At 41.9% G+C, this 27,732-nt stretch overlaps 4 protein-coding genes across 7 annotated transcripts; 2 read left to right on the plus strand and 2 right to left on the minus strand.

The window, feature by feature from the left end:
- Positions 1-1,754: 1,754 nt before the first annotated feature.
- LOC144200332 (calpain-5-like) lies at positions 1,755-17,487 on the plus strand. Of its 2 annotated transcripts, none has more exons than XM_077722420.1 (15): positions 1,755-1,903; positions 2,859-3,030; positions 11,169-11,300; positions 13,596-13,804; positions 13,873-14,065; positions 14,703-14,896; positions 14,963-15,040; positions 15,107-15,302; positions 15,363-15,491; positions 15,976-16,049; positions 16,148-16,270; positions 16,338-16,441; positions 16,514-16,644; positions 16,707-16,847; positions 17,345-17,487. In XM_077722420.1, exons 1-15 carry the CDS (start codon positions 1,809-1,811, stop codon positions 17,369-17,371), a joined length of 1,998 nt encoding a protein of 665 aa, XP_077578546.1. In that variant the 5' UTR covers positions 1,755-1,808; the 3' UTR covers positions 17,372-17,487. The 2 variants fall into 2 exon arrangements, with proteins under 2 accessions (XP_077578546.1, XP_077578545.1); XM_077722419.1 differs by having other exon boundaries at positions 17,310-17,452.
- On the minus strand, positions 11,566-12,798 carry ompa (olfactory marker protein a). Its single transcript, XM_077722424.1, has 2 exons — positions 12,585-12,798; positions 11,566-12,095 (listed from the first exon to the last, which is right to left on the minus strand). Exons 1-2 carry the CDS (start codon positions 12,753-12,755, stop codon positions 11,676-11,678), a joined length of 591 nt encoding a protein of 196 aa, XP_077578550.1. The 5' UTR covers positions 12,756-12,798; the 3' UTR covers positions 11,566-11,675.
- LOC144200335 (solute carrier family 35 member F2-like) lies at positions 17,423-24,520 on the plus strand. Of its 3 annotated transcripts, XR_013327092.1 has the most exons (9): positions 17,423-17,660; positions 17,797-17,924; positions 17,998-18,157; positions 18,222-18,378; positions 18,460-18,512; positions 20,540-20,648; positions 21,974-22,028; positions 22,249-22,403; positions 22,485-22,632. XR_013327092.1 is itself a non-coding variant. In XM_077722422.1 (7 exons), the coding sequence occupies exons 1-7, from the start codon at positions 17,423-17,425 to the stop codon at positions 22,614-22,616; spliced, it is 1,023 nt and encodes a 340-aa protein (XP_077578548.1). In that variant the 3' UTR covers positions 22,617-24,520. The 3 variants fall into 3 exon arrangements, 1 of the variants encoding a protein (XP_077578548.1); XR_013327093.1 differs by lacking the exon at positions 22,485-22,632 and having other exon boundaries at positions 20,540-21,721; positions 21,786-22,281; XM_077722422.1 differs by lacking the exons at positions 20,540-20,648; positions 21,974-22,028 and having other exon boundaries at positions 22,485-24,520.
- spint2 (serine peptidase inhibitor, Kunitz type, 2) lies at positions 20,486-27,395 on the minus strand. Its single transcript, XM_077722423.1, has 11 exons — positions 27,146-27,395; positions 25,893-26,063; positions 25,411-25,446; positions 25,231-25,263; positions 24,995-25,159; positions 24,349-24,390; positions 24,088-24,273; positions 23,967-24,011; positions 23,793-23,901; positions 22,475-23,183; positions 20,486-22,396 (listed from the first exon to the last, which is right to left on the minus strand). Exons 1-10 carry the CDS (start codon positions 27,237-27,239, stop codon positions 23,099-23,101), a joined length of 966 nt encoding a protein of 321 aa, XP_077578549.1. The 5' UTR covers positions 27,240-27,395; the 3' UTR covers positions 20,486-22,396; positions 22,475-23,098.
- Between the last annotated feature and the right edge of the window lie 337 nt (positions 27,396-27,732).

Raw genomic sequence — 27,732 nt, forward strand, 5'->3', positions numbered from 1 at the left:
TCTTCATCTTTGGATGATTTGTCAGTCAGGACCTGAGCTCCAGGCGCTCCTTGTTCTCCCGTTGCTTGTCAATTGACAATTATGTGTGTGTGTGTGTGTAAGTGTGTATGTTTGTGTGTCTTTTAAAGAGCGTATGAAATCTTGGTCCTCGCTATAAATGCGTCATGTGAGCAACTCATTCACTGCCACTGACCCATGTTACTGGAACAAACACTGCGGCGACATTACGGGGGGTGTAATCAGACACACAAGTCGATTACACACACACACACACAAACTGCTTTAGAACGTTGTTGTTGTTGTTTTTAAATTTATTAACTGTATGTTGTATGCTACAATTCCCATTGAAGAAATGCAAAAGTAAATAGTCACAATCAGTTTGATTTATTCCACATTCTACTTTGCTTCCACAAATGTTTAAATGCTGTTTTTTGTTTTGTTTTAGGGAGGAGAGAAACTTTCATTTTTGCTGGAGTTTGGCCAAAGTGGACAATGACTGGATTACAAGTGGACTAAATGTGCAAAAAAAGAGGAAGAATGGATCTTAAGTGGAACAAAAGTGCAAGACATGTGGAGCACAGGTCAGTCACAAATGGATCCTAAGTGGAAGCCAAGTGGATTTCAAATGTATTCAAGTGGAAGAATCGCCTGTAGTCATTGAGTCACAAGTGGAATAGAGATGAATGACAAGTGGAATACAAGTGTGGAACATGTGAATCGTGACAGGACAATACGCTTGGATCAGAAGTGGAACAAAAAGTGCAATAGATACGGAGCACAGGCAACTCCAACGTGGGCCAAAAGTGGAATAAATGTCAATCAGAAGTGGAATACCAAAATGTCCATCCATACAGTCAATCGGCAGAAAAAGACTCTTTTTGCGGGCTGGCGGCGTCCATGGGCCCCATTGAGGCGGCAGCCATGATGGCGTCCAGGTGGCTTAAAGAGACGGCGCGCTGATTGAGCGCGGGGGCGGCCTCCGACTCCGACTCGGAGGCGGGCAGGTGCCCGTAAGGCCGCCCGTCTTGGTCGTACTGGTACACGCGGATGATGCGACGTCGACGGGACGAGGACGACGGACCTCGCTCGTCATTCCCATTCTTGGTGTCATCCATTCCACTTTGGCTTTCTTCTTCCCGCACTTCCTCCTCATCTTCACTTCCCGTCGCCTGGTCCACGCGCTCGCCAGCTTCCACGTCAACGGCGGCATTATTTCCCACCTCCCGATCCACGCCCACTTTTTGCCGGAAACTCCTCTGCGGTTTGGCGGGCGGAAGAACGTCGGCGAGCTCAAGTTGGCACTCCACTGCCGCCGCCGACCTTTCGCCCGTTCCCCTCAGACATCTGCGGGGTCAAAAGGTCAGACGCTCATGCTAAAAACGCCATCCAACTCAATTGACTCTGTTCACCTGAGGATTTTGGGGCGGCTCAGCGCTCCGACGGCGAACCCCGGCAAGAAAGCCAGCAGCGCCGCCGCCGCCACGGCTCCGGCCAAGAGTCGCCGGGAAACGTCTTCCCCTGGGTCCACCTCCCCGCCGTCGTCATCCCGCGTCCGCAGACGGTACGGAAACAGAGCCGTGCTGCCGTCGCGGCGCCGCGCCACGCAGTAGTACAAACCCCGATGCCAGCCGCTCACGTTGCGGAGCGCCAGACTGCCATCCTGGCGTACGTGGATCGGCGCCCGTCGCCCCGGGACGGCGTTGGACTCTATTGGTCCGAAGGGGGTGTGCCAGGACGCCGTCGAGAGAGGTTCGCCGCCGCCGCACCCGATGGTGGTCTCCGCCCCTGAATGAGCGTCCACCGTAGCGATGTCGTGGCGGACTGAGAAGCCGGGATTGGTGGCGGCCGCCAGCAACGCCGCCAGCAACGCCGCCAGCGTGACGGAGCGAGCCAACATTTCAAGGTAAGTTGACAAAGTTGTTCAAAATACAAGTGACAGCAAAAAAGAGAGAAAGGATAAAAATGGGAGGGCCTTCCTTCTCTTGGTTGGCCAGCTGTCAATCATTGAGCAAAATCATCCACTGTAACTTTAACTGACACTTTTTTTTTAACCCTTCAACTACTAAGTTTAAAGTAGGCACATTGATTTTAATATATTGTGTAAGTTAGAGGATTTCAAAAAAAATGTTGGTATTAAAAACATAAATATGAGAAAATGAATCATTTCAAAATGTAGTCATAGGAAAGAAAGGATGGCTTCTGCTAAAATAAGGACAAATAATGTATTGATATTTTATTATTGGGTATTTATACATGTATGCATATGCATTTATACCACATAATATTTCATTTTTTTACTTTTAACGTGCACATGTTTATGTGTGTAAGTATAAAGTGCAACTTTTTCACATGACACGCAAGCTGTCTTGTCCGATGATGACGATGTTAAAGATTAATATTTTCACAAGAATTTGTGCAGACGGCCTCATGACAGACAGCCTTGCCTAACAACCACTGGCCAACACATCACATGCAAAACCACAAAAAAACTGACATTTTGAGACAAAACAAAAGCCATGTTTGTCACTTCCAATGAAGCTTTCAAATTAAAAGTGGCTTGAGTTTTATTTTCATTTGGGACTTGGACACACACTTCCTGCTATGAGTCATAAAAGAAAAAAAAACAAAGAAAAGTTCCATTGTTTGAAGGCCTTTTATAGTTTGTATATACAAACGTTCCCTTTCTGTGAGAGAGAACATCTCGCCAAAGTTCTATTTTGGCCTGCCGTGGGTGACGTCCCCCAAAAATGCAACCACGTGATTTTGTAACATCTGTGGAGCGGATGACGACCACACGAAGCCGCGCCCTTTTGGCCGCCGCTGTCTTCTTTTTCATCCATTTTTTCCTTTCTCTGCAGAAGCATCAGGATGTCGACCACGACGGCTTACGAGGGCCAATCCTTCCACGCCCTGCGCAGGCAATGCCGGCGAAATGGAGTCCTGTTTGAGGATCCGCTCTTCCCGGCCAGCGACCGGTCGCTCTTTTACCAGAAGGAAGGCATCGGCGCCGTTGTTTGGAAGAGGCCGAAGGTAACGCCCCCACCCCCTACCCCCTCCCCATGCGCTCTAACAAAAAAACAGAAGAACAGATGTGTGTGGGTTCCGTTTGTGTGTGTGTGAGTGAATAGTACCGTATTTCCTGGACTATAAGTTGCACCAGCCCAAAAAATGCATCATTAAGAAGGGAAAAATGGCATTTTTGGGGGAAATTAATTAAAAACAAATGTTATCTTGAAAGGCAATTTGAAATTAAAATAAAATAGGGAGGGAACAACAGGATGAATAAGGTTACAGCATACTAATGTTACATGACTAACATGTCAGTCATGACGTAACATATTGTTTATCTTCTTCAGCTAGCTCTAGCATAAAGAACATGCTAACCAATGAAATCTCCAAATCGGTGTCACTTTTAAACAACTCCCCCAAGTCAGGAGGTCAAACTATGGGGAAAAAAACTGCTACTTATAATCCGTAAATTACGGTAGTTGATGTTTTAATAACTGTGCGTCAATATTTTTTGGGGGGGAGAATAATGGAGAGATGTCAGGTTCATTAATAATTACCTTCGTCCGTAATTATCAATAACTGCAGGAAGACATCTTATTCAATTATTGACATTTAATTAAATAGAAATGGATTCAACAGATAGCCTCCGGAGGGGAGAATTACAGCAAGTGTCCCTTACAACTTCCGAACGTCTCCTCGAATAGACGTTTTCGTCCCATTCTTATGGTCACAAGTTACAGAGTTGTTGATCATTCCATCACGTATGAGTAAAAACAACATCTGGGACTACAATAACAATCAAGGTATTTTACTAATAACAAAAACAGGGACTAGACCTCACAACATTTAGATTAGAGTAATTATACAACCTCCTTGACCTAAGAATCATATAATATAATCATAATCATATAATCGTTACATACAGAAAAACCCGAAGTGTACGGTTACATAACGATAACAATATTCTTGTTATTGTCCGAATAGCCCTGTCCTCGTCACCAAGGGCCCACCAAATCTCAAGGACCCAGATTGGGTGGATTGTTTGTATAACCATCCTGGAACAGGCTGTCTAGGTTAAAGATGACTTGGTGTGACCTCAAGACTTTTGAAAAACAGAAAGAGAATGATTTAACAAAGTAATGAATTAATACAAAGAAAAGAAAGAGATTGATTTAACAAAGAAATGAATTAATATAACTATTATAATAATAAAACAGAATAAACCCAACATTCCCCCGTTTTTATAATATGTATGTTATTAGTCATTTCTTAGTAATCACTAAATGGAAATGTCGGTGACTGCGATTTTATCCGCCTACTCCTTACTCCCATGGCTGGTCTGAAAGAGAAAAAACATAATTATATTCGTCCAATTGGTCCTCGGATTTACCGTACTCCTGGACCTCACTGCTTTCCCCAAACCGTCCCATAAGATACAACTCATGTACTTTAGAATTTGTAGGGGCAATTTCAGTAGTTATAAGTCGGCTTAGCAAGGAGCGCAAACAGGGGATACTACATCACCCACACAATGTTAGGATAGCGGTAATTGTGCCTATAGTCCAAATCTTTAGATTTTCCAAAGGTCTTATCCCACCAATCTGACAATGCGGACGTATCTACTCCAGAGTGCTCTTGCATATTGCGGTTCAGTGTTTGCAGGCCAGTAATGGCCCTGGTGAGAGATCCACTGGGTGACGCGTTGTTCGGTATGAAGGTGCAACATTGTTTTCCAAACATTGCACACACGCCCCCTGTTTCAAGGATCATATCCACCGCTATGCGATTCTGGAACGCCATCAGACTGGTAGCTGCCAGTTGTTCCTTCATGGCCACAAATCCCTGTTCAGTATAATTTCCAAGTTATGAACATTGTAATGTAAGTAATTTATTCTATCCACATTTTTGTTTGGGGTGATTAGAAGGAAGATAGACTCCCAACCTGCTGCGATCTGATTAGCCAGCTTATACTCATCTGGTACGCCCCGGGGGATGCCAATCGCATCAATGTATGTTGGATCTCCTTCCCTCCATGCCTCTCGACGATGTCGGGAGGGTCGACCCTTCACCTCCGAATTATGAGCCGCCAATTGTATCTCCTCCACTGTGGATGGAAAAACAGACATCGGTAAGAGCAGTGAGACCAAAGTACCTAGTCCTGCCGCGTGTCGGCAGGAGTCGTATAATTTATCTACCACCCCGCCACCATAGGCCAGAACGTGGTATCAGGGGTGTAGTTTGTTTTAGAACGCCGGTACACCACGTCTCATTTATCGCCCCCAGCTTCAGACCATGCCCTGTAAGGTTTAAGCAGGTAAAATGATTAAACAGTGGAAAAATTGACTTCCTATTTACCGCGTAACAGGATAAACACTGCTTCAATATTTTTTCTTGCCAAGTAGGACACGTTTTTTCATTTGTAAAAACACTTTTCCCCAAATGAATGGTGATTGAGGGAGTTGTTAGATCCCATCGTATTTTCCCTTGTCTGGTAGTTTATCCTAATCTTTTGTAAGATGGTTTAGTCTCAATTGAAACCATATGGAGACGTCAAACCCAATATAAAAGAGTTCCCTATAGTTTTATGGTATTGCTTGCTGAGCAATAATCTTTTCAATTAATATTGGTGTTTCCCGTATTTTATTAAGTCAGAAAGTTTATCTTACCCCGTCCCCTCAATGTTTCAATTGAGACCACCCTTTTACCAAAGTAGCTCCACATAGTGCTTGCCTTCTTTACACTCCATTAACAGCGCCCAATTATCCCCCGTTTGGGAAATCCCTGTTTCAGAAATAAATTTCACAGGTTAATATGTCAGTCCAAGCTTTCCAATCTTGACCAATTTCTGCAACAAGGCTTTTCCCAATCTTTAATTTTTTGCTGTTAATGTACCACACATATTTCCCACCATCTCTTTTTGTATGGCAACCGGGATGTCGCCGAGTCCAAATATATATTTTCAATGTGGAAATTTGATTTAGTAGGTAATGTTAATTAAATGTAAATGTGTATGTTTCTCGGTTTACCCTCCCGTAAGAAGGTGTATCCTCAATTGAAACGCCTCCGCCTTTTTCTCCAACTGGAGAAAACAACCCTACTGTGGAAAGGAATAGAATCACAATCATCATTAATCTCATTGCCCCAAAAGCAATAATTGTTTTCAACATGACTTTTTGTCTTTGTTTAGGGAGTTTTCCTCTTGAAACGTTTCAATTTAGACAACCTTCTTACTGTGGGAAAGGTGCATCCGTGTCCCCTTTCAGTAACAAGGACCCTCCCACTTTGCGTTGCTCCGATGTTTCTTCTTTTATGCTGCTTATCAGCATCCAGTCTTCAAGAATCACCGTCGCTTCGTCCGTTTCCTGTTGAGAAGCAAAATCTCCCTCTGATAGTCTAAATTTGGTGTGTGCGTTTTTTTTTTTTTTTTTCTCTGATAGATTCGCCTCATCATCCAATTGTCATTGTGTAGTGAATAATAACAATTTGTAAGGTCTACCAAACAGGACTTCATATAAGGTCCGCCAATTGTGGATGGTAGACAACTATTATATTAACAAAATGGGAGCACTATAAATAGTTTCTGGAATTCCATATCGTGGAATGATATCCATATGATCTAATAAAAATAAAATAAAATCTATATGTATTTTTTGAAATGGATATGTGGGTATGCATATAGATTTAAACCCTAAGCCTTGTAGTGCCGTTGTAGCAAGGCCACCTCCCCCTTGTCGAGACATAGGTCTTCCCTTGACTCAAGCCCAAATTATTTTCTTTTATTGATAGATTATGTCTCGGTGGTCTGCCAATCAAAAAACACAAAAAGACAAACTATCATTCACGCTCACACTCATAAAAAGAAGAATTTAGTGTGTTCAACCAGTCTAGCATCCATAATTTCATTTTTTTTTTTTTTTTTTTTTTTTTTTTTTTTTTTTTTTTTTTTTTTTTTTTTTTTTTTTTTTTTTTACAGCCGCCATGACCTAATGGCCCCCTATCATGTTTTTGGAAAATCCCAATTCCCTCTAATAGCATGCCAATCACCTTTTAATGCGGCCATCCAATTTTGTTTCTACTTGTTTCAGGTGATAAGATAATCTCCCCCATTTGTAAAACAAATTCATCCACGCCTAATTTATACAACATGACGCCTATGGCCTTTATTACGTCGACTTGACTCCAAATTCTATGAACCAAGATAACACGCCGAATTTGTAAGCGAATTTCCCCCATCCCATTTTGTTCATAGACAACCCATCTACCTAAAGCGTCACTTGTTTCAAAACATGAAAGGCCCCACTAGAATTCGTGCATCCAGCGCCAAATAGAGCCTATTTACACATTTGTCTCAAACTTGTTTTAGATATGGGGTCCCCAATTTCCCAAAATTTCCCAGAATTAATGTACTACCACATCCTGTCAAAAACCCAAAACGACTAACATAACCTGTTTCTAAGCCAGATTCTGGAATTTGGAGAATTTCTCCTTTCCCTCCCTTATCTAAGCTTGTTATTGTCACTCGTTATCACTGTAACATTCAGGCGTATTAACCCCATCGTTGCTAAAGTTCTCACCAATTTGCATGCCCTTAAAGCCGTAAAAGCAACGTTATTTGGTTGTATCAATTGACCAATGCTTATCCAATCCGTAATATCCTTAAAGTCATCAATATGACCTGTGACAAAGCATATTTCCTCCTGCCAGGACAACAGACAATGTTCTTTCAAGTGCACTTTGAAAAACATTCCATGTTACTCCATTCTTAGGGAAAATATGCTCATCCTAAACCAATTATTTTATTTACAATTCACCTAATTATTTGGATGAATGCCATGAATTTTATCATGCCACTATTGCATTGTAAATTTCCCATCTGATGTCGTTAATCAGCCAAATAATTCAATACCTACTATATACCTTGTAAATCACCTCATATGATGTTTACTTAAGACAAGAGTCATTTCCCATAGCCTGTTACCAAAACAAAAATCTACAACAATTAAATTAGAGAAATCAACCTTTTGTTAGACAATTCCTAATTACAAACTTTAATGTTTTAAAAACCTTATCGTCACCAATATACCATAATATTGTAAATTTTGTCATCCTGGCCTTTTTTTCTTTTAAACAGCCAACCTCCTGGATTAAAGTATTTTGAATAATCAAAAAATTCTGAAATAGTATTAATATTATTTTATCCTCCAAAAGCTAGTTTCCTTTAACTAAGAGCCCTTTGAAATCCACAATTGCTCAAAAATGACTATTTTGGTCTATTTCCCAAATCCAAAACTTTTTACCAAATCAACCTTTTACTAAACAGATTTTCTATCCTCTTAATACATTTCATTTTAAAACCCAAAATATCAATGCGAAAGCATTCGCATAACCTTGCATTTCTTGCAGCCCATGTATTGTTCTTATTCTGAAAAGTCCAAACAGAAAACGCAATTAGCCGTTAACTATGACCTCCACTCTTGCTGCGAAAACAGCATTGTTATCTTATGTTTACAAACCAGCTTTTTCCCTGTGCCCAAATACAACGCTTTTTAGAGAAGACAACCATTAAAACGTCAAATTAACCCCTCTTCCGATATTCAACTACATAACAATATTTTTCAAGACCCCATATATCCAGAATATGTATGCTGCAAGCACAACAATATGGCAAAAACCCATTTTCTGCCCTCAAGTTTGCTTCAGCACCCCCAAGGCCAATTATTATTATTATAATGTCTTCACGGAAGGGATCACAAAATTTTAGTCGTTTACACGGTCCGAACGCTCCCGAAAGCCCAACACAGTTAAATCGTCTGCCCCGCGGCCCACATGTTTCACTCCCATCTAATCAGCAGCCGCTGCACCAGAAACGCTTCCCCCGCAGTTGACACATTTTTTGGCAAGTCTAGAGCATAATAAAAACACAGGTGACATTCCCTGCTAAACATTTAAATGATCATTTTGTATATATTCTTTTGTCTTCTTTTTAACACCATTTTCCCGTTAGCGGACGGGATCAAAAACCAAGCTGCAATAAGCCATCACATTGCTGTAAATTGACAGTACATATAGGTTATATTAACAAAGCACCACCAGCACTTGGAAATAACCATTCTAATTGTTGTTATACAAGCCCAAGCATCACAAAAAAAACCCAATTTATTGTAATCACAAAACGTCATACCCGGATTAACCAAATCAAATACCAGTGTCCCCATTAATTTTCTAGCTCCCTTTATTTTTGTTAAACTTCCTCCGCGCCCGTCACCTATCTCGGTAAATATTTTCCCCGTCAGCCGAGGAGGCCCCGCTATTTTTTCCTTACCAAACAGTACTTTCCCGCCGCCACGGTCTTAAATATATTCCCGTTATCCGAGGGAGCCCCCACTATTTTCCCAAAATAGTATTTTTAACTTCTCCCCGGCCTTATTTCGCCATTAGTGTCTGTGGAACAAGCTGTTACACTTTTATCCACTCACATATTATTTATATATGTATATTACCTCCATTAGTGTCTGTGGAACAAGCTGTTACACTTTTATCCACTCACATATTATTTATATATGTATATTACCTCTATGCATTAGTGCATATATTATCCTGCATTTTATGCATTTTAAGCTGGCCAGCAAACCCATATTTATTTATCCATAAATATAGCTGTGTAATATTTTTAAAGCGCTTTGTCTTACCAATTTTTTCCAATCCTTACAAGTTAGACGTATTTTTTGGATCGTCATCCAAACCCGCCTTACAACACGTGTTTCCCATATTTTACTTTTTTGTAGTGAGTTCGTGTGCCTCACACAGTTAACTTTATTATATCTATTTTTATTATTATCACTCCTTCGACTGTATTTCCTAGGCTTATCTTAATTTTTACTGCAGAAACCACACAAACAACATACAACGTATATTCGTGCCTACCCTTTAGACACAGGACACTCCCCGGCCCCAATATTGTACCTCTAGTACAATACATTCGTGCCTACCCCTGAGACACAGGACACTTTCCAGCAAAGTGCCCCACCGTACCTGCCATTGACTAGTATAAACACAGGGTTTTATCGCCGTCACCCAGGACGCGAAACCAGCCCAACAATGGGCCTCACATACAATGTCCCTTTAACGCATTTGTAAACACCTTCACAACATGCAGACATTAATGTGGACTTACCCGAGATCCATCAGATGTCTCCCTCCAGCAGGAAAAGTCTTCAACCGCCGAGAATCCAGGCGCCCCCGTCGAAAAACTCCGGCCCACCAAGGGTTTTGAAGACGCCGTGCGCACGGTCACTTACCAGATGTCGAACAGCAGCGCCTGGGTTCTCGCTCCGGTATATTGACCTCCATGGCTCAGAAGGACCAAAATGTCAGGTTCATTAATAATTACCTTCGTCCGTAATTATCAATAACTGCAGGAAGACATCTTATTCAATTATTGACATTTAATTAAATAGAAATGGATTCAACAGATAGCCTCCGGAGGGGAGAATTACAGCAAGTGTCCCTTACAACTTCCGAACGTCTCCTCGAATAGACGTTTTCGTCCCATTCTTATGGTCACAAGTTACAGAGTTGTTGATCATTCCATCACGTATGAGTAAAAACAACATCTGGGACTACAATAACAATCAAGGTATTTTACTAATAACAAAAACAGGGACTAGACCTCACAACATTTAGATTAGAGTAATTATACAACCTCCTTGACCTAAGAATCATATAATATAATCATAATCATATAATCGTTACATACAGAAAAACCCGAAGTGTACGGTTACATAACGATAACAATATTCTTGTTATTGTCCGAATAGCCCTGTCCTCGTCACCAAGGGCCCACCAAATCTCAAGGACCCAGATTGGGTGGATTGTTTGTATAACCATCCTGGAACAGGCTGTCTAGGTTAAAGATGACTTGGTGTGACCTCAAGACTTTTGAAAAACAGAAAGAGAATGATTTAACAAAGTAATGAATTAATACAAAGAAAAGAAAGAGATTGATTTAACAAAGAAATGAATTAATATAACTATTATAATAATAAAACAGAATAAACCCAACAAGAGAGTTGAAAGTACTGTGCCGGGTGGGTGTTTCCCTTTTTGGTGGGCGGCCACGCCCACTTGGGGTAATCCTGGTTCTCTGTCTTCTTCCTCAGGAGTTGTGCCAAGAGCCCCGCCTCTTTGTGGACGGCCCCAGCGCCCACGATCTGCACCAAGGTCGCTTGGGGAACTGCTGGTTCGTGGCGGCGTGCTCCACCCTGGCCACGCGGGACACGCTTTGGCATAAGGTCAGACATTTTGCTTTTTTTTTTTTTTTTGGAGTCAACACCAGGCGCTGGACACCCTGAATCGGTGACCAGCCAATCACCAATAGCTAGGGACAATTTTGAGTGCTCAACCAGCTAGCCTAGCATGTTTTTGGCCTGTGGGAGGAAAACAGAGTACCTGGAGAAATCCCACATGAGCCCCGGGACAAAGTGAGGACCCACCCAGGCTCGAACCCTCGACCCCAGAACTGCCAGCCCATGAATTCGGTCAATAATCCAAACGTGAAACAATGAAAAGAGACTTTATTTCAAAAGATCCCCGTTATTCTAGTAGGATAGCCATATCTACGATTGTCAACCTCGAATAAAATACAAAAATGGATTTGGTACGGTGGATCAGTGGGCCGTAAAAGCCATCGAGCATCGCAGCCGCGAAGGCTCGGCGCCATCCTTGAAGGCCATCAGGAAGTACATGACCCGCCGCACTTTGGCCAGCTCGGCGATGCGTTCCCCAAACTCCTGCACGTCGGCCTCCGGGCACTGCACGTCGGGCTGGTGGGGGGCTCGCCAGAAGGTGCCCACGGGTTCCAGCAGCTGCCGCGTCATCAAGTGGGTCAGGTCGGGCGTCCAGTGCTGGGAGACGCCGGTGACGGTGACGCGCCCGCACCCGCCCAGCGCCACCTCCCAGCGCAGGAAGCTGAGTTGGCGTTGGGCAAAGTCCAGCCGGTAGACGGCCTCGTGGGGCAGCAGCAGCCGCTCGCCGTCCTGACGCTTTTGGCCCGAGCGTTGTAGGGACGACGCGCGCAGACGCATTTTCTAAAGGGGGGGGTTTGGGGCAAAACGTTCTTTAAAAATCATAACAAAATATGATCTCATTCGCGTAGGAATGCAAAAAACTTAAATTTTGGGGGGGAAAAACTATAAAAAGTGTATTTTCAGTTTTTAAGGCATTTTTTTTAGTGTTGAGTTAATACAAAAAAAACAGAACATTCTATTTTGAATAAAAACATAGTTAAAAATAATTGCAATTATGGAAAAAATGGTCAATATTAAGTTTTTTGTCATTTGCAATTTTCATCGTTGATGTTTTTATTATATAAGCAAGGTTTTTAAATTGTACTTTTGTTGACGTTGACTAATTCCTAATTTAACCATAACTAAATTTATAAATATTTTGAAATTTGAAAATGTTATTTTGATCAAGTCCAATCCGATGGCTGCAAAACCTTTAAACAGCATATATGAAGTCAGCCAATAAGTTAAAAAAAACACAAAAATAATGCTAATAATAATATGTGAGCTCACCTCAGTGAGCGCCACGTCTTCCTTAAATTCCAACAGCGTCTCGTTGCGATCCATTTCTGTCAAATATCGGTGGACACTTTGCTCTCGTATCCGTCGCCTTCGCCCCTCTGCCTTTTGGCTCCGCCCACAGCGGCAACGATTTCCCACCGGCGCCCGCGGGGGACGTGGCATTGATTGACCTTGGCGACATCCGTGTGTTTGTGATGCCGCCGCCGCCGCCGTGTAACTTAGCAAAAGTGCCGGGCGGCGTCGCCGGGGCAACGCTGACGTACTGCTGGGAGTAGCGCCTGACGCGTTTACTCAACGGAGGAGGAACACTCCTCGTTTTCTTCTCGGATGATCTCGGTGTCAAATGTGTTTTTGCGCCGTCAAACGACTGGTGGAATTGGCTCCCCTCGGGACACAAAAATTTAAAAATAGCTCATCAAATTAGGAAGCGGGGGACTTTACAATCCACATCGAGTGGGACAGATGGAAGGACGCTTGGCAGTCAATCATCACATCAAAATTGTTAACATCACATTTTAGGAACATCAAAACTACAGTTTTACCTCTACTTACAAAGTTCATTGGTTTTTTGGAGCTTTAACATATCGTAAGTAGAGGTGTACTTCCACGGTGCTCACACAACTCCCAACTCAACCCTTTAAAATGGGTCCAATTTTGTATGAAACTTGTAAGGAAACATACAAAAATGATAAGGAAATGATTTATTAATGTCTTAAAACAGATGTAATACCTGTGTTTGTCCATCAGATGGCAAGAATCCATTGTAGTAGGGCCAAAAACCGTCCACTTTGTTGTACATTTTAGACTTTTATGTCTGCCCTCTGTGTGTGTGTGTGTGTATGTGAAAATATGCCCCAAGCTGCATTTATAGACATTTTTAATCTCTTAATAAGGGGAATTCAAAATCAAATAACAAAAGAAAATGCATTTACTTTTTCGTATCTCGAGTCACAGTTTTTTTTTTTTTTTTTTGAACCTAAAACGATGCGCCTTTTTTGTCAGGTGATTCCCGACTGGCAAGACCAGGAATGGAAGAAGGAGCGGCCCCATTTGTACGCCGGCATCTTCCACTTCCGCTTCTGGCGTTTCGGCCAATGGAGCGACGTGGTCATCGACGACCGTCTCCCCACCGTGGACGGACACCTGCTCTACTGCCGTTCTGACGATCCCAACGAGTTCTGGAGCGCCCTGGTCGAGAAAGCCTACGCCAAGTATGCTCCGTCGCTATATTTTTGGCTTGTTTTCATCTTTTGAAGCGGCCTTTTCTTGTCTTTTGCAGGACTTTTGGCTGCTACCAGGCGCTAGACGGCGGCAACACGGCCGACGCCCTGGTGGATTTCACGGGCGGCGTCTCGGAAAGCGTGGACTTGAAGGACGTCGGAGTCCGGGATGAGACGGAGAAGCGAGGCCAGCTCTTCTCGCGACTGCTCAAGGTTCACAAAAGGGGAGGACTCGTCAGCGCCTCCGTCCAGGTAAGCGTCCCATTGGATAAAATAGTAATTAAGTGTACTGTATTGAGGTATAAGACAGTGTTTTTTTGCATTGAAATAAGCGTTGGTCGTCTTACATTCTGGGTCGAGACAATTTAACCAGTCACAATGTTAGATATCTTTAACTCTTTTGTAGTTAAGCTAGTTATTGTAAATTTGTTGTTTGATACAAGTAGATGGGTAAAATTGGATTTAAAAAACAGAAGCCATTTATTAAAAATGTGATGACACTTTAGTTTATATATTTAAATGTTAAATTCATTAAGATTTTTATTAAGTTTTTGCTTGATTTGGATGAGGCAAAAGAACATGCTTTTTCTCTCAAATATTTTTTACAATCATTTGTTTCAAGTGTACTTTATAAAAAATATTAATTGGGAGTTCAAAAAGGTATTTTTTTCAAACAGGAGTCTTGAAAATGAGGGGGTCGTCTTATATTCAGGCCAATACCATATTTACACTGAAACAAAATTGGCATATAGTACCTTTTATTTCATCAACGTTGCTTAACTGTTATATGAAATTCTTTTTAAAAGATCTCTGTCTGGTGGAATCGGGTTTAATTTCTATTTTTTTCTGTAGTTAACATGTTTTGTGACATTTTGTTGACGTCTTCTAGGCCAGCGGCGCGGCCGAAATGGAGTCCCGCCTCCCCAGCGGCCTGGTCAAAGGTCACGCCTACGCCGTGACGGACGTGCGGCAAGTGCGCCTGGGTCACGGCTTGCTGGCCTTCTTCCACTCCAACAAACTGGAAATGATCCGCCTTCGCAACCCGTGGGGAAGCAGCGAATGGAACGGCCCGTGGAGTGACGGGTGAGGCACAACGCCGCCAACAAAAAAAATGGATGAAATGATGATTTTTTTGTTTTTGTCCAATAGTTCAGCCGAGTGGGAAAAAATCAGCCAGCGCGAGCGGCAGAAAATTGGCGTGGTGGTGCAGAACGACGGCGAGTTTTGGTGAGATTCGCCAACTGACCAACCGTTAACTTGCTCAAACTGACACGTCTTTTTTTTTGGTCCCAGGATGACGTTTGACGACTTCCTGTCCAACTTTACGCACTTGGTGGTGTGTCGCCTGATCAACACGTCTTACCTGAGCTTGCACAAGACCTGGGAGGAAGTCGCCCTGCGCGCCTCCTGGCGTCGACACGACCACCCGCCGGACAATCGGGCCGGCGGCTGCGCCAACAACCAGGAGACTTTCCTGCAGAACCCGCAGGTGAGCTTGCCTTTCCTTCGCGGCGGCCATTTTTTCGATTTTAACGCCGTTTTTTTGCAGTTTTCGTTTGACGTGAGCAAAGCCCAGGACGAAGCGCTGGTGTCTCTGCAGCAGAGGGATCGCAGAGCTTCTCAGGGACCGGGACGAGGACCGGAAGACAATCTGGCCATCGGTTTTGGGATATACAAGGTCAGGTGCATGTTTACTAGCATTCATTTGATATTTTGCTACTACCGTGTTGACTTTTCCATCCATTCATTGGTATGCTATCATTAATAACTCATAATTTGTTAACTTATTGAGGGACGATTAAGTGAAACTGATATTTGGATATTTGATTAATATTCTGTCCAAATCATGTTTGGCAAGGTTTCTTTTTCATTTTAATTTTTTTACTCATTTTATTTAATTTTAAAAATGTCAAAAGGGAGAAATATGAATATTTCTATTTTAATTTTTTCCATTTTATTTTAATTGACTTTTTTTCCAGTAAAAATGCCCAAAAGATTAATATTTTTTTGTAGATTAAGAAAAGTAAAAAAAAAATCTGAGTATTTTTTAAATGTTGCTCCTTTTTTAAATTGATAATTTTAATTAAAAAACAAAAATAGAAAAACGGTCACTTTTCTTATTTAGTTATGATATTTTAAATGTTTTGTCTCCCGTCCAACAGGTGGAGGTAAACCGAAAATACCGCATGCACGCCGCCCAGGTCAACGTGGCCAGCAGCCCATACAGCAACGCCAGGTCGGTTTCACTAATAGCTGATTGTATTTGGACTTGAACCCGCTTATTTGTCACATTTTGCCTTAAAACGGACTTTAACGTTGCTATGGTCCCCACAGATCTGCGTTCCTGCGCTTGGAGCTGAAAGAGGGCCGCTACGTGATCGTGCCCACCACTTTCCAACCCGACCTGGAGGGAGACTTTTTGCTGCGCATCTTCACGGACGTGCCGTCGCACGCCAGGTACCAAAATGCTTTCTCAATTGAACCAAGTCGCATTTGAATGCTCAAATCTTATGTTTTAATGCAGGGAACTGACCCAGGATCAGCCTCCACGTACCTGCTGGAGCGCTTTGTGTGGTTTCCCGTCGCTAGTCACTCAAGTGCACGTCCTGGAAGGGGACCAACTCGTAGGTACGTTGACCACAAAAAAATGACAATTTTTTTTGACTTAGACTTTCACGGCTTGACATTTTTTGTGCGCAGCTCCCGACACGTACGTGAGCGTCCGCTGCGAAGGTCGTTCCGTCCGCTCGCCGGCACGCCGAAAAGGTTCCGGCTTGGACGTCAAGGCCATCTTTTACCGGAAGGACGCCACCCGGCCGCTGGTCATCAAGGTAGGCGGGTCCGGCCGAGACGGCTTGGCCAAACGCTGACGTTTTTCTTCATTTCTCGTAAGGTGTACCGGCGGGAGAAGACGTGCGACTCCCTCCTGGGCCAGTTGACGCTTTCCACCCGGCCGGGCGTGGTCAACCAGGCGCTGAGCCTGATGGCTCCGGGCGGTGGGCGCCATTCCAGCGCCACGCTGGGCGTGGTGGCGGTAACTAGCGACCAGCTCGCTCAATTCTGAGACGCTAGTTAGACTTTGAACTTTGGTTGCCGTTGACGACGGCAACCAACGAGTTAACGAGCACTTTTGCAGATGACTCATTTGGATTTTTCACTTTTAATATTACATTGCAGTATTTTAACATTTTTATGGAGAAATATTTTCATATTATCCCATTGTTATTTCATTTTCTCCCTTTGTGCATTTTATTTCAATACATATACTTTACTCAATTCATTCAATTTGTATTCATTTTATTTTTCTCATTATTTACTTGAGTTTTATTCCATTTTATTTCATGTCTCTGTCCCCCTTTTTGTTGATTTTTTTAATTTCTGCCTTCATTTTGATGACATCACACTCTACTTTTTTTTTCAAAAACTTTAATTACATAAACGTTAACAATTTTTGCTCCCAAGAAGACAAAGTGACCCGCGGTGGCGTTCTTTGCAGATAAGGAAAGCACGCGTGACTCTTGTCCTCGCCAGTTAATCATTCAGCGGGCCAAGACGTAAGATGAGTCGCGGACGAGCGGTCGCCGGCAGCCAGCCGCCGACGCTTCCCAGATGCCTCCGGACGCCGACCCCGGGAGGTCGGAGGTGTCCCGCCCCGGCCCGAACCCTTGGCGGCGCCGGCTGGGGACTTTGGCGCTGGGTCAGGTCCTGGCGGCGTTGGTGTGCGGCACGGCCGTGTCGTCGCAGTACCTGAGCTCGGGATTGGGCGTGGACGCGCCCTTGCTGCAGAGCGTCCTCCACTACGGACTCCTGGCCGTCAGCTACACGCCCGCCATGTTCTGCAGGACAGGTGAGACCCGCCAACGACACTTGAAAATGGTGTGTGCGTGCCTTTAAATGACGGACGCACCACATCGAGTCGTTGATTGGTCGACATCTGAGCGGTCTGTCCGTTTGTTTGTCCCTTTTTGTGAATGGATGGAGAGGTCCGGGCGGCGTGTACCAGATGGGTCGCCGGCGCTGGCTGCAGTACTTCCTGCTGGGCCTGGTGGACGTGGAGGCAAACTACGCCGTGGTCAAGGCCTACCAGTACACTACTCTGACCAGTGTGCAAGTAAGTAGGTATGGCCAGCCATTTCTTTTACAGAATCTGGTTGTCATAACCCTTTTTCTCCTCTCTTTTCCAGCTTTTGGATTGCTTCGTCATCCCCGTGGCCATGTTTCTCTCGCGCTGGCTGCTCAAGACGCGCTACCGTCTCGTCCACTACGCCGCCGTGGCCGTAGGATTGCTGGGAGTGGGCGCCATGGTGGGGGCCGACCTCCTGGCCGGACGAGATCAGGGATACGGTAAGCTCCCCGTCGAGCCGTGGAACCCGACGGCGAGCCACACCCTTTTTCTGACCCCCCACAGCCTCGGACGCGTTGCTGGGCGATGGGCTGGTCCTGGTCAGCGCCAGCCTGTACGCCGTCTCCAACGTGTGGCAGGAGTACACGGTGAAGAACCGAAGCCGGCTGGAGTTTTTGGGCATGTTGGGACTTTTTGGCGCCGTCATCAGCGGCGTGCAAATGTGAGAACGGTCGTCATACACGTGTGAGGCGGGGCGGGCCCAACTTTTTTCTTACGGGGATGGCTGTTTTCTTTGATTCAGGTTACTTCTGGAGCTGCATCAAGTGTCTGCCATTGGCTGGAGCTGGCCAATCGGTGAGCATCACCTTCCTTTAACCTTGATAGAATACACCAAAGACTGGTAAATATACTATGTCGTTTTTTTTAAAGCCTTACTATACTATGTCGATTTTTTAAAGCCCTATAATTCTATGTCGTTTTTTAAGAAAAAAAGCCTTACTATACTATGTCGTTTCTTACGAAAAAAAAGCCTTACTATAGTATGTCGTTTTTTCAAGAAAAAAAGCCTTACTATACTATTTCGTTTTTTAAGAAAAAAAAGCCTTACTATACTATGTCGTTTTTTAAGAAAAAAAGCCTTACTATACTATGTCGTTTTTTTTTTTAAAAAAAAGCCTTACTATACTATGTCGTTTTTAAGAAAAAAAAGCCTTACTATACTATGTCGTTTTTTAAGAAAAGAAGCCTTACTATACAATGTCGTTTTTTTAAAAAAAAAAGCCTTACTATACTATGTTGTTTTTTTTAGAAAAAAAAAGCCTTACTATACTATGGCGTTTTTTAAGAAAAAAAACCTTACTATACTATGTCGTTTTTTAAGAAAAATAGCCTTACTATACTATGTCGTTTTTTTTTTAGAAAAAAAAGCCTTACTATACTATGTCGTTTTTTTTTTAAAAAAAGCCTTACTATACTATGTCGTTTTTTAAGAAAAAAAAGCCTTATTATACTATGTCGTTTTTTAAGAAAAAAAGCCTTACTATACTATGTCGTTTTTAAAAAAAAAAAAAAAAAAGCCTTACTATACTATGTGGTTTTTTAAGAAAAAAAGCCGTACTATACTACGTCCTTTTTTAAGAAAAATAGCCTTACTATACTATGCCGTTTTTTTAGAAAAAAAAGCCTTACTATACTATTTCGTTTTTTAAGAAAAAAAGCCTTACTATACTATGTCGTTTTTTAAGAAAAAAAGCCTTACTATACTATGTCGTTTTTTTAAGAAAAAAAGCCTTACTATACTATGTCGTTTTTTAAGAAAAAAAGCCTTACTATACTATGTCGTTTTTTAAGAAAGAAAAAAAGCCTTACTATACTATGTCGTTTTTTAAGAAAAAAAGCCTTACTATACTATGTCGTTTTTTAAGAAAAAAAAGCCTTACTATACTATGTCGTTTTTTTAAGAAAAAAAGCCTTACTATACTATGTCGTTTTTTTTTTTTAAAAAAAAAGCCTTACTATACTATGTCGTTTTTTAAGAAAGAAAAAAAGCTTTACTATACTATGTCGTTTTTTAAGAAAAAAAGCCTTACTATACTATGTCGTTTTTTAAGAAAGAAAAAAAGCCTTACTATACTATGTCGTTTTTTAAGAAAAAAAAGCCTTACTATACTATGTCGTTTTTTTGAGAAAAAATGCCTTACTATACTATGTCGTTTTTTAAGAAAAAAAAGCCTTACTATACTATGTCGTTTTTTAAGAAAAAAAGCCTTACTATACTATGTCGTTTTTTTTTTTAAAAAAAAGCCTTACTATACTATGTCGTTTTTTAAGAAAAAAAAGCCTTACTATACTATGTCGTTTTACTTGAGGAAAAAAGCCTTACTATACTATGTCGTTTTTTAAGAAAAAAAAAGCCTTACTATAGTATGTCGTTTTTTAAGAAAAAAAGCCTTACTATACTATGTCGTTTTTTGAGAAAAAAATGCCTTACTATACTATGTCGTTTTTTGAGAAAAAAAGCCTTACTATACTATGTCGTTTTTTTGAGAAAAAAAGCCTTACTATACTATGTCGTTTTTTAAGAAAAAAAAGCCTTACTATACTATGTCGTTTTTTGAGAAAAAAAGCCTTACTATACTATGTCGTTTTTTTGAGAAAAAAAAAGCCTTACTATACTATGTCGTTTTTTGAGAAAAAAAAAGCCTTACTATACTATGTCGTTTTTTTGAGAAAAAAAAAGCCTTACTATACTATGTCGTTTTTTGAGAAAAAAAAGCCTTACTATACTATGTCATTTTTTAAGAAAAAAAAAGCCTTACAATACTATGTCGTTTTTTAAGAAAAAGCTTTATTTCTTTAACAATACATTTAATATTTTTTAGGTATTTGTAGTCAAGACCTTCAAATGACAACAAAGGAAGTTGTATCTACTTGGTGGCGCAGAGGTTTATTCACCAGACTCTGGTCGGGGAGACCTGGGTTCAAATCCCGGTTGAGTCACTTTTCCACTTAGTTGTTTATTTGGACTTCTTCTCAAGAAACTCAAATGATTACAAAGGAAAGTGTAGTCACTTGGTTGGCGCAGAGATAAGTCACTGGACTCCCGTCCGGGAGACCTGGGTTCGATTCCCGGTCAAGACACTTTTTCACTTAGTTGTTTCTGTGGACTTCCTCTCAAGACACTCAAATGATTACAAGGAAAAGTGTAGTCCACTTGGTGGCGCAGAGGTTAGATCACTGGACTCCCGTGTGGGAGACCTGGGTTCGATTCCCGCTGTCGCCCTTTGGCTGATCACCGAACCAAGTGGTCTGGAAAATGGAATAAGAAGAAGAGAAAAAAAAGAAAAACTTTTTAATTTTTATTAAACACTTAGTCATACTTTTCAGCAAAAGGTTATATTCCGAACTGCCTTCGGCAGTTCGGAAGACACTTGATGGACCTGTATGTGCGAAAGGCGTTCTCGGGTCGGCCTTCGGCCGACCCTCGACCGCTTGCTTGGTCAGTGAACCGCCGACACCGGGAAGCGAACTCACGTTCTCTCGGTGCAAAGGCGAGTGTGCAACCCACTACACCAACTCGTGCCCCACTTATACAAGGGTGTTGAAACGTTTTATTCTAGGAAACGGGGTGAAACACTTAGTCATTTTTTCGACAAAATGCTTCTTCCACCCCTGAATACTTATACACTTAAACACTTAGGCATTAGAACTTATTCTTTTAACTGAATGACTTTGGGAAAATCTTTGCCTGCACTGGGACTTGAACCAACAACCCCAGAGTCAGGAGACTGATGACTTAACCACTGGGCCACCACCCAGTGGGAAGAAACAGTGGTACTTGTACGTTTTATCCAAGGAAATGGGGTGAAACACTTAGTCATTTTTTTGACTAAATGCTTCATCCACCACTCAATACTCATTCAGTTAAACACTTAGGCAGTAGTACTTATTCTTTTAACTGAATAATATTGGGAAAAACTTTGCAGGCACTGGGATTTGAACCCAGGACCACAGAGGTGGAAGACTGATGACTTAACCACTAAGCCACCACCCTGTGGGAGAAGGTAGTAGTACTTGTACTTTTACCTCTCTCATTTACCTGAATAATATTTGGAAAATCTTTGCAAGCACTAGGATTTGTACCCAGGCCCACAGAGACGGGAGACTGATGACTTATCCACTGGGCCACCAATCTGCAAGATCAGGCAGTAGTATTTGTTGTTTTGTCTCTTCTCACTCCCAGCTCGTACTTAGTACTTTATTGACCTGCAAGTGGGAAAAGTGAGGTAAGATTACAAAGCCGGATTTGAACCCAGGTCCACAGAGGTGGGAGGCCAATGGCTTATCCACTGGCCCACAGGCTCCTATAAGGTAAGCAGTAGTATTTATTGTTTTGTCTGTAGCTACTATTAGTATAGTAAGGAATTTGTCTTTAACAAACAACATGGTATAGTAAGGCTTTTTTTTTCTTCAAAAACGACATAGTATAGTAAGGCTAATCCTATAGAGTGACCATATATGGCTGACTTTTTTCCTTTGATAAAATGCAAGGTATATAATTAAGTAAATGTACTTGTTTTGGGGGTTTCAGCGGCACTGTTGGGGGCGTTTGCCTGCTGCATGTTGGGCCTTTACAGCCTGATGCCGGTGGTGGTGAAGGAGAGCGGCGCCGCTGCCGCCAACCTGTCCATGCTCAGCGCCGACGTCTTTGCCGTCTTCTGCGGGATCTTTCTCTTCGGCTATCAGGTCAGCAACAACAACAACAAAAAAAAACATTAGAAAATCAAATCAAGTGTACATTACATTAAACTCCCAACCTTTTGCCAGTTCTCAGGTCTGTACGTGGTGTCGCTGCTGTTGATCTTGGCGGGTTTCGTCGCCTTCAACGCCGTGGAACTGGACGGAGGGCGTGCCCACGCCCAGGAAGACCAGCGTGTCATCGACTGCACTGCCTTGTGAATGGCGTCTTTGTGTTTGGGACTCCAAGGTTAGTCATTCGAAAAAGGACTGGATGTTTGCACTCACTTACTGGTGAGATTATCAATCAGCAAAGGTGAGCTTTTTACCCCCAAAAAACTCAGATTTTATTCAAAACGTTAAGGATTGGACCCAAAGCAGTTAGGCCACGTTACATAAAAAAATAATCTAAAATGCAACATGGCCACAGAAACTTGACAAACGTTCTAATAATCAGTAGGAAGTCGTCGCTCTGGCTCAAACCATTCAAGATGAGTTAAACAAACACCTTGAAATGACTTTAAAATATATACAAAAATCCTTCCATTTAACCTATTAAAGTATGCTGCTTATTTGTGTTTAGCTTAGCCTAGCTTAGCATAAAGACAGGAAGTATAAGTTTAAATCAAACCTCTTAACAAAACCCATTTGAAAGTGGCTGTCTTAGTTTTCAGACTGGAGTGAGTGAATGACGCCATCCGTCTTCAAGATCTGTCCACGATGGCTAACTTGCAACCGGACAGCGACTCCAAGGACGAGTGCATGTCTGGAAGAAGCTCTTCTTTGTCGCTGTGAACACACACCGACGACATATATCAAAAATCACGTGGTTTGTAGGGAGATGCTTTTTACTGCCATCTATTTTATATTGTTTGAATACTAATTGACTAACTCACAAACCTTCACTGTTCCTGTACTAACAGGAGCATTTGAATTAAATTTAATTTTAATAATATGAACTGTGTCCTTTGTTGTGATGATATGGTAACGTTAGCCTTCATCTAACCCAGGGGTGGGCAAACTACGGCCCGTGGGCCACTTATGGCCCATTAGGCTTTTTAATCCGGCCTGCCAGAATTGTCCAAAATGACATTTTAATATTTCTACATTCCTTTTTACTTTATACTTTTGACTTTAATGATGAGTATGTTAATAGTACTTGAGTCCTTTTTTTCTGTTTATGTTTTGTATGTATTGTTAACGGATGCACTTTTTTGTATGTATCCCATCTTGTACTGACCCGGCTATTATATTTTTAAAGTCAATGTGTCCCCCCCCCCGGGCCCAAAAGTTTGCCCACCCCTGATGTAACCGATTGTAGATTTTTTGGCCCCAAAATGGCGAGCGACCGCAGCCCGAGTTTCCCCTTCAATCGTGAGATGTACGCACTTGACCTACCTAACGACAGAAGCCCTGCGAGAGACGTGCACGCGCCTGAGCATGGTGACCACCAGGGCCGACACCAGAACGGTACAAACGGCCGCCAAGGTCAACAGGATGAAGAAGCCTGGAGAAAGTGGCAATTGCATCAGTTAAATGTCCCTCCCGTCAACCTTCCCCAAGTCTACCAACCTGCGGTCCAACGATTCCTGGTGTTGTCCCGACCGGCGAAGTAATCTGGGGGAAAAAAAATGACAAAAATGAGCCCTCGGTCCGATCCATCGGCGATGGGACTTTTGGCGTGGGGTCTCACTGTCGGCGAAACCGCTGCACTGGGCCAGGCAATGGTCCTCGCTGTCGTATCGGTTCTGGTTTCCCTGGCAACCCCCGTAGACAAACAATTTGCAGCTGTCGCTCTCGGCGTGGTAGTAGAATTTGGGGAAGGCGGCGCGGCAAGGGCCCGGGTCCGGACTCGACAGACATTGTTCTTCTGTGACTTCTAGAAACAAAATTAAAACATGTTCAAGGTCACGTGACTTGGACCAACCGGGACAACCATGTTTTAAAGACTTGCCTGTAGTTGATTGTAGATGTTTGGGGGCGGGATTAATGATCACTGGAATACACAAACATTTCACTTATTATTGCCACAAATACTACTACTATTTAGCTAAACAATGTCTTTAAAGAATGATCTCACTACCACCTACTAATACATTTTTTTACAATAAAAAAAATAAAAATAACTCTTTACTGTTTTTCTCGATCTATTAGTTCATCAAGTGAAATTTAAAGCCAATAGAGTAAGTGGGCTGGACCATTTTAGTTAGAATATTTAGATTTTTTTTATTTCTATAAATGGATTAAAGGAACTGGATTAAAGGCCTTGAATAGTCCATTTTTTATAGATCTAAAACAATGTGTAATTAAGCGTTTTTTATACATATTTTTAGATTTAACAAAATTATTTTCGTACTAAAAACAGTAAAAATTGATTAAAAAATGTCAATTATTGATTTAAAAGAGGGAAAGTCAAAAAATGTAATATACATTATCTATCATTTTAATATGATCCTAAAACAGAAAGTTGGCGGTCATGATTGACTTTCCCGGGCCACACAAAATGATGCGGCGGGCCACATTTGGCCCCCGGGCCGCCACTTTGACACCAATCCAAATGCTGAATGTTTCCCGAATTAAATTGAAGAGAGCGGACGTACCGTCGTGACACGATTGCAAGCAGGTTTCTTGACTGGGGTAGTTGTTGCGGTTTCCCCTGCAGCCGCCGTAGACAAACTCCTTGCATTGGCGTTGCTGGTCGTCGTAGTACCAGCTGCGGAAAGACGCCTTGCAGGGACCCGTCATCGGCGCCGCTTGGCAGCTCTCTGCACGACAAAGCGCGGTCAAAGACCGTCCGAGGGGAGAAAGGTGGACGCCGCCGGGCTTTTTAACTCACCGCTGTATTCGTCAAAGGAGATGGTGCGGATGACTGCGAGAGAAAAAGGGAAAAAGTGGCGTTAATGCGGAAGGGCTGAATTTTCAGACCCGGAAAGAGACAGAATTTTGGAGTAACGACGCAATTTGGGTAGGGTAATGCAACGAAACAAAGTGGGAAAAGAAGATGGATGCCAAGTACCATCGTCCTCCAAGAATTGAGCATCAATCAGCGCTCCTGGAAAAGAATACAAAAAAATAAGTTGCAACATTTGACCCAATCCGGAGGCATTTTTTTGGGTTCCCAAATAAAGTGGTCGAAATAACAAGATTAGCATTTTTCAATAAAATTTAAATCAAGTGTGTTAAGTTTTTTCATTTTTTTTTTAGATATTTAAAAAGTTGAAAGCATTTTATAGTTTTTATTAAAAAAATATTTACACTGAGCAAATAATACATTTAACAAAATATCCAATCTTTGTACTCCTTTCAAAATAAATCCAATGGTAAACTGTCATTTTTTTTTTTGCCAAATTAGCTTTTATTTTAATGACGATAATCATTGACAGTGACTGGTTATTTTTTTGGGGTGAAAAAATAATAATTTAATATTTTATGAGCCAATTTTAGATTTTTTTTTTTATTTAGGGGGCGACAAATGACAAATAAAAAGTAATAGCTCACCCGTGACTTGACCACAAGTGGACATGCATTCTTCATGGGTTGCAAAACTGTTAGCGTTGCCTCGGCAACCGCCATAGGTAAATTCAAGGCACGTCTTGTTGACCGTGTGGTAGTAGAATCGAGGGAAAGCAGCGCGGCACGGTCCGACTTCCATGGGAAGACTACAGTTACCTGAAAGGACAAAAACGTCAATAAACTATTCAGATTTTTAAAAAAATGTTCATCCTCGAGAGCCATAGTTTACAGAGCCATATGTGGCTCCTGAGCCATAAATCTGAACACACCGGTTTAATGACAATGTGCTTGTTGGCCAAGCGTAGCTACGTCAGAGCTCGATTGAATTGCTTTTGTTTGTGTTTTCTGACGGGAAATCCAGACCAACCGGTGCGACGGACCTGCGCCCTAAATGTTAAATTCGATATGCTCGCCCGATAAAAATTTGATGGCTAAAAAGTTCCAAATTCTGACCAAGTTGAAGGCATATTTCAAGTTTTATAGCTTAGGCAATTCATTTATCCAATTCTTAATGGAGCTCTCAACAGGTTTCTGTTTACAGTGTAAACTAAACACCCTTTTAACCACTAAGAAGGAAGTTCTCTTGTTTTTTTTTCCAATTCTTGGGTTTCATAATCCTTTCCATCACTCACTCCACCCACTTTGGAATTTATGCTGAATTTATGCTGGCTATCTGTCAAGATAGTTTGTTTATTTAAAGAATTACAGCACATTAAGAACACCCAACCTTGTGACAACATTACACAAAACATTTCAGAAAAATGAAGAGAATCCAATTATTAACCATAATTAAGTTATTTTTGTGTAAGGCCCTGATGTTCATGTTTACTGAAAAGCACAAACCTTACATTTACTGTAAAATACTAGTCTAAAACTCGAAATTAGCAATATAATTGTATGTACAAGTACAAGGACGTTTCTGGGTCAAAATACACGATTTGAGATCTTTTGGAAGCCTTAATGAAAGAAAAGGGGCGTTTAGAGGTTGTATATTGACGATAAACAGAAATATTGGAAGTAAAAACAAGATGTACTACTACTTCAGGTAGACATTTTAGAAAAGACTCCGGAAGTGTACCAAGTAAACGATTAGTTTTTTAAAAACTGAATACAGGCTTTGGCCACCCAAAAAACTTGGTTAAAACGAACATACTAAAAGCCATTCATACTTGTAACAAAGTATCGACAGTTGAAAGTTTTATGTAAACATTTGACAAAAAGTTTGAGTCGGCTCTTACCGTTGCTGCTCTCATTGTTGGACGGTTGAGCGACGCACACGACGAAAGCCACAGAGAGGACCCACAAAGCCCACCTGAGTGTCAAACACGTCATTTTAGCGTTGAACTTTTTAAAATTAAAATAAAAAAAACACCCGAAAAAAGGTCAAAACAAAGAAACCCTCGAAACACGTTAAGGCGACGTTCACAAAAAGCGTGCAATGACTTCCTGCTTTGTGTCGCAGTTGATTAAAGCTGCCATACAGGTGAGGGCTCTGTGGCCACGCCTACCGAAACTCCCTGGTTTGGATCTTTATTTGTTTACGTACTTAATTTTTCATCAATTTGCTCAATCAATTTAACATAGCGATATGGCAAATATGTTGCCATTTTATTTTATATGAGGATAATTTAATTTTTAAAGTGTTAATATTTTTCTATCTTAAAATGAATATAAATGGCCATTTCGTTGTAATTAATAAATAAGCCTGTAGATGGCGCATGGAAAAATATAGAACCTAACGTGTTTAACCCAACAGCGCTAGGACCCAGAGGGCACGTCTGAATGCGGCGTTTGAGTGCACTCGTTAAAAGTACACACGGTCTTG

Source organism: Stigmatopora nigra, chromosome 8 (assembly GCF_051989575.1).
Source record: "Stigmatopora nigra isolate UIUO_SnigA chromosome 8, RoL_Snig_1.1, whole genome shotgun sequence".
In the NCBI taxonomy this organism is placed as follows: Eukaryota; Metazoa; Chordata; class Actinopteri; order Syngnathiformes; family Syngnathidae; genus Stigmatopora; species Stigmatopora nigra.